This window comes from Triticum urartu, chromosome 3A, assembly GCF_056163025.1.
Source record: "Triticum urartu cultivar PI428250 chromosome 3A, HENAU_Tu73, whole genome shotgun sequence".
Lineage (NCBI taxonomy): Eukaryota > Viridiplantae > Streptophyta > Magnoliopsida > Poales > Poaceae > Triticum > Triticum urartu.
Genome location: NC_141875.1, coordinates 16,824,839 through 16,829,688, shown reverse-complemented (window position 1 = coordinate 16,829,688; position 4,850 = coordinate 16,824,839). Strand labels below are relative to the sequence as shown.

Sequence of the window (4,850 nt, the reverse complement as noted above, 5' to 3'; positions counted from 1 at the left end):
GTGCCCCCTACACGTTTGGGCAACTTGCATAATATAGGATTAGCCTGGTTTAATGTCCACAGAATGATCCACCCAGCAACTTGCAAAATATAGGATTAGCCTGGTTTAACGTCCACAGAATGATCCACCGGCACCAAAGCAACGTCAAGTTACTTCGCAAGACCAAACCGACGAAGATTTCTTCACGACCGTGCATAAGAATGGACGGATACGGATTGAAAGCATCTGTCGATGTGCCTTACTGACAACTCAAGGTTTCTTCACGACCTAATTATCACACGCCGACGTTGAGGATCAGATGCAGGACATGAACACTCGTCGTACGATTCAAGGGACGGGTCTGCGCCTACATGCATACTATACATATATCTCTTGATTGCCACGCAAGCCACGGCTTGGCTGCACGGCCAGGCACTTTTGCACGCTACGTGCTTCATTGAACCAATCAGGGTGGCCTTGCTTAATCCTCTAGCGACGTACGTACGAATTGACCGCAGTGAAGACTATATAAACAAACGATCGTCAGATCACCACAGCAGCTCACAACCGTCAGCAACAGATCAATATAGACACACTGAACAAACGCTTCCATTAATTTAGGCCACAAGTTCATCAAACTTCAAGAGCTAGCGGCCGATATGGCTCCAGCTCGATTTGTTGCAGGGATGCTGCTGGCGGCGATCGGCTGTGTGCTCTCTGTGGCCGCGGACAACCCGACCACGACATCCCCGCAACCCTTCGTCTGGCAGAAGGCGCATGCAACGTTTTACGGCGGCGCTGACGCCTCTGACACAATGGGTAATCAACTAATCATTCAACTCACGCCTGTACATCTATCTACTGCGTGCATGCCCGGTTGATCTTGTTCTTCTGTGTATTAACACTTGCGATGGGTTCTATATATTGCATATTGCAGGTGGCGCTTGCGGGTATGGTAACCTCTTCTCTGAAGGGTACGGGACACGCACGGCGGCTCTGAGCACCGTGTTGTTCAATGACGGTGCCGCATGCGGGCAGTGCTACAAGATCGCATGCGACCGAAAGCGCGCGGATCCCTTGTTTTGCAAGCCTGGTGTGACGGTCACCGTCACGGCCACAAACTTCTGCCCGCCCAACGATGCCCTCCCCAATGACAACGGCGGCTGGTGCAACCCACCGCGGCCGCATTTCGACATGGCCCAGCCGGCCTGGGAGAAGATTGGTGTTTATAAAGGTGGCATCATCCCCGTCATGTACCAGAGGTATATATGCTTCTTACAAGTTCAAAAGTTAGTTTAGAGTCATCGGAGCCACATAACTTTAACTTTTTTCTATGTCACTGCCATACACATGCAGAGTTCCGTGCGTGAAGCGGGGTGGCGTGAGGTTCGTAATCAATGGTCACGAGTACTTCAATCTTGTGCTTGTGAGCAATGTTGCTGCAGCTGGCTCGATCAAGTCCATGGATGTCAAGACCTCTGATTCCGACGAGTGGATGCCTATGGCACGCAATTGGGGTGCTAACTGGCACTCGCTTGCGAACCTCACCGGCAAGATGCTCTCCTTCAGACAAACCAACAGTGATGGACACACGCTTGTGTTCAATGATGTTGTGCCAAAGGGATGGAACTTTGGGCAATCATTTGCTAGCAAATTGCAATTCTAGTGAGCAATGTCTGCCGAGTGATGGATTTGTGGTAATTACGCTGCATAAAATGCAAGTTGTGTAATTGTGTGTTGCTTGTATCACTGATTTAATTTTACAATTCAATTTGTTCATACTCACTATGTAATTCGTCTGGTGTATCTAAGATTATGTTCATTCCATCAATTGTGTATTCTTCAAATTAACTTCTATGATGCATTCTGTGAATAGATTATGTCATTCTAGTGCTATGCATGGTAACTCATGCTTATAAGAAAGAAACACTATTCGAATCGAAACTCAGGTTTGTGTTGTTGAATGGTCGCAAGTTGGGCAAAACTGCACAACTGAAAATTCTAAGAAATGAGTTGTTGATTCTAGTGCCAACAATGTGTTCTAAGGGCGTCTGGTTATGAATAACATGACTATGAACACGATTAATACGGTAGACATCAGTACGGAATGCCTCATCCAAAAACTTGAGGGGCATAGATGCATGTGATAGAAGGGAGAGGCCAACCTCCATGAGTCCATGGCATCGGCGAGGCAATGCTCGATGGACTCTTGCACATGTGCGGTAGCCGACTCGGCGTGTTTCCCCTTCTCTCGCGCTAGTGTGCACCTCAAGTAACTAGCTTCCGCATCGCTTCCTTTTTCAAAGCCTTTTCTAGCTGTCGCCCGGGAAGCGTTACGCTTGGCCTGACACTCTGGCCACTCGTCGTACACTACTGGAACCCTCCCTATGTACAGGGCATAGCACTTCTTCGCCATCTATGGTCTATATCTCTCTCAGAGATGCATCATCATCAGACGAATTCAAAGAGAATATGCAACATAATATACTTGAGCAACACCAAGAGAAAGTGTTAGTAAATAGAAGCAACAAATAGTAAACACAATTAACGATATTCATGGCACCCAAACTAATTAATTAGAATGCTACAATAGTTGAGGAGGACCGTGTCAACTAGAAAGTTTTGTCATATACAAATTCAAAGTTTTGTCAATTACATAAAATACATATTCAACCAACACATCATCATTGTCATCGTCAATCACTAGAATTCCCATCCTACCATATCTGGGAGTATACACCATAGCTTCATGAAAGGCGTCATGTCTAGACGTTGTAGGCCTGTGCGACTTCAGACGTTGGCCCGCAATACAAGGCCATTGTGGAACATCCCATTTTCTTCGACGACGCCTTTCATGATGATTGTTGCAATGGCCTGCTGGATGCAAAATCTTCTAACTTGGTGGTAACAATTGTACATATTTCAACCTTGAACGTCTTCAGATTAATTATGCTCTTTCACAACAGCAAGAAGATTGCACACAAAACAACTACCTGGACGCAAGGGAAGAAAGCAAGGAGAGGAGGAGAGCAATACCTCGATTGCTGTCAACAGCCGGGTCCTCGATGGCAACCGATCAAAATTTCCTCCGGTCCCCATCCTATACCACCAAACCTCTGTCGGCTCCGGATCCGGCGACAGACCATGAACCGAAACCTGCAGAGATGTGAGAGCCATGGGACTAAACCCACCATGAAGGAGGATCAAGAAGCATCCATCGTAGATCTCGAGGCACCGAATCTAACGGCCCAGGGTGGTCAGCGACGGCCGACGGCGTTCAAGCACAAGACCCAGAATTGGATTCGATTTGAACCCGACAGCACCCGCGACCACTGATCTTCCCCACCACGCAGCCATCACCACGCCGCGAGCAGGCCACCACAGCCGCACCGTGCACGACGTTGCCAAGAAACCCGCCCGCCGCGCCGCCCAACCCCACGTTAGCTAGGCGCCCCGCCCCGATAGGGCTGCCCCGCGCCAACTGCAACGAACAAGGGGGAAAGACGCCCCACCACCGCCCAGCTGGCCAAGCTTTGCCCGGCGGTGCTACGGAAGACAGTGAGGAGAGGTGGAGGTGGAGGAGGGCCGAGAGGACGTCAGCTAGGGTTCCCCCTGGTCGCCCGCGGGGGAGACACAAGGGGGACGAGGGGCTCGGAACATGGGGAGATGCGACGGGAGTAGAGCACTTGTGTGGAGCTGGGCTGAAATCACCAGCTTCTCGATTACATTTATATTAGGTAAACGAAGCTACACATCAACTCACTAGCTTCTCTACACGCATCGACACTGGCGGGAGGCAGCAGCATGGACCGTCAATAAGGTTATTGAGTTTGGTTGGAAGTATAAGCATGCATGTGGATGCGCTCTTGGGGGGGGGGGAGCAGTTGGCGTTGGTCAGCACCACCTAGTCAGCCACTTGGCATTCGGGAATCACCTTCTTCTTCTGCTCCAGGCTGCCACACAAACACGGGAGAGTATCCTGTGATACCGGGACATCGGTGTTCCTGTGATACGGGCTTCCGGGCCGTTGGATTCAAGATCCAACGGCATTTAAGGACCTGTAGCTGATGTACTTGTGCGCATTTTTTGGACTTCTTGAGGACATTTTGCAAAAATGTTCATTACCTCATGGGAGCCCTTGGATCTGACTTGAGCTTAGGTGCTCACGGAGCACCAGATATATTCCCGTGCACACACTCAATGAAGTTACATCACCAGCAAAAGCGCCAAAGCGAAAAGAAATTCAAACATCAAGATAAGATGAAATCTAAGCGTTCATAAAGTTCAAGAAAAATATATAACCTGCCATCATCCTGCAAACCATCAGTCTCACCATAAATTGCAATCTTTTCCTCCAATTTAACAAGCGATGTAGTCAGTCAGGTATAAGACATTGTCTAGACTCTGGACAGTGTGAAATTCCAATCTTTCACTACAGATATACTTGCTCGGTGTCCGTCGGCGTCAGGTATAAACAACAATTCCAGTGCACAAGACATTCGACTAAGGTAAAACAAATCAAGCAAGACCTCCCGACGTGCCGACACCCCAATAGGAGCCGCGCGTATCTCGTTATCAGACTACGATCGGATAGGTCAGCCTATGAGTAAAATCAATCCTCGAGTTGCCCCGCGGTGACCCCGTAGTCTGCCTGTTTTAAACCAACACCATCAGCATTGGCCCACCTGCTTATGTGAAATTAAGAATCCGCAGGGACGTGACACCCTATGCTAATTATTTATTTATTAGTATTATTATGTTGGCAAATTGTAAAACCAAAGAAGTAGCATTGTTATTACGATTAAAGAAGAAGAAAATGAAATAAGTACCAATTCAAATTAATGAAGTTTTCTAAAAAATAAATTAATGGT

At 48.1% G+C, this 4,850-nt stretch overlaps 1 protein-coding gene across 1 annotated transcript; it reads left to right on the top strand.

Moving 5' to 3' along the window:
• The first annotated feature begins 541 nt into the window (after positions 1 to 541).
• On the top strand, positions 542 to 1,806 carry LOC125547654 (expansin-A24). The gene is made up of 3 exons (XM_048711465.2): positions 542 to 798; positions 917 to 1,241; positions 1,336 to 1,806. Exons 1-3 carry the CDS (start codon positions 639 to 641, stop codon positions 1,643 to 1,645), a joined length of 795 nt encoding a protein of 264 aa, XP_048567422.2. The 5' UTR covers positions 542 to 638; the 3' UTR covers positions 1,646 to 1,806.
• Positions 1,807 to 4,850: the final 3,044 nt, after the last annotated feature.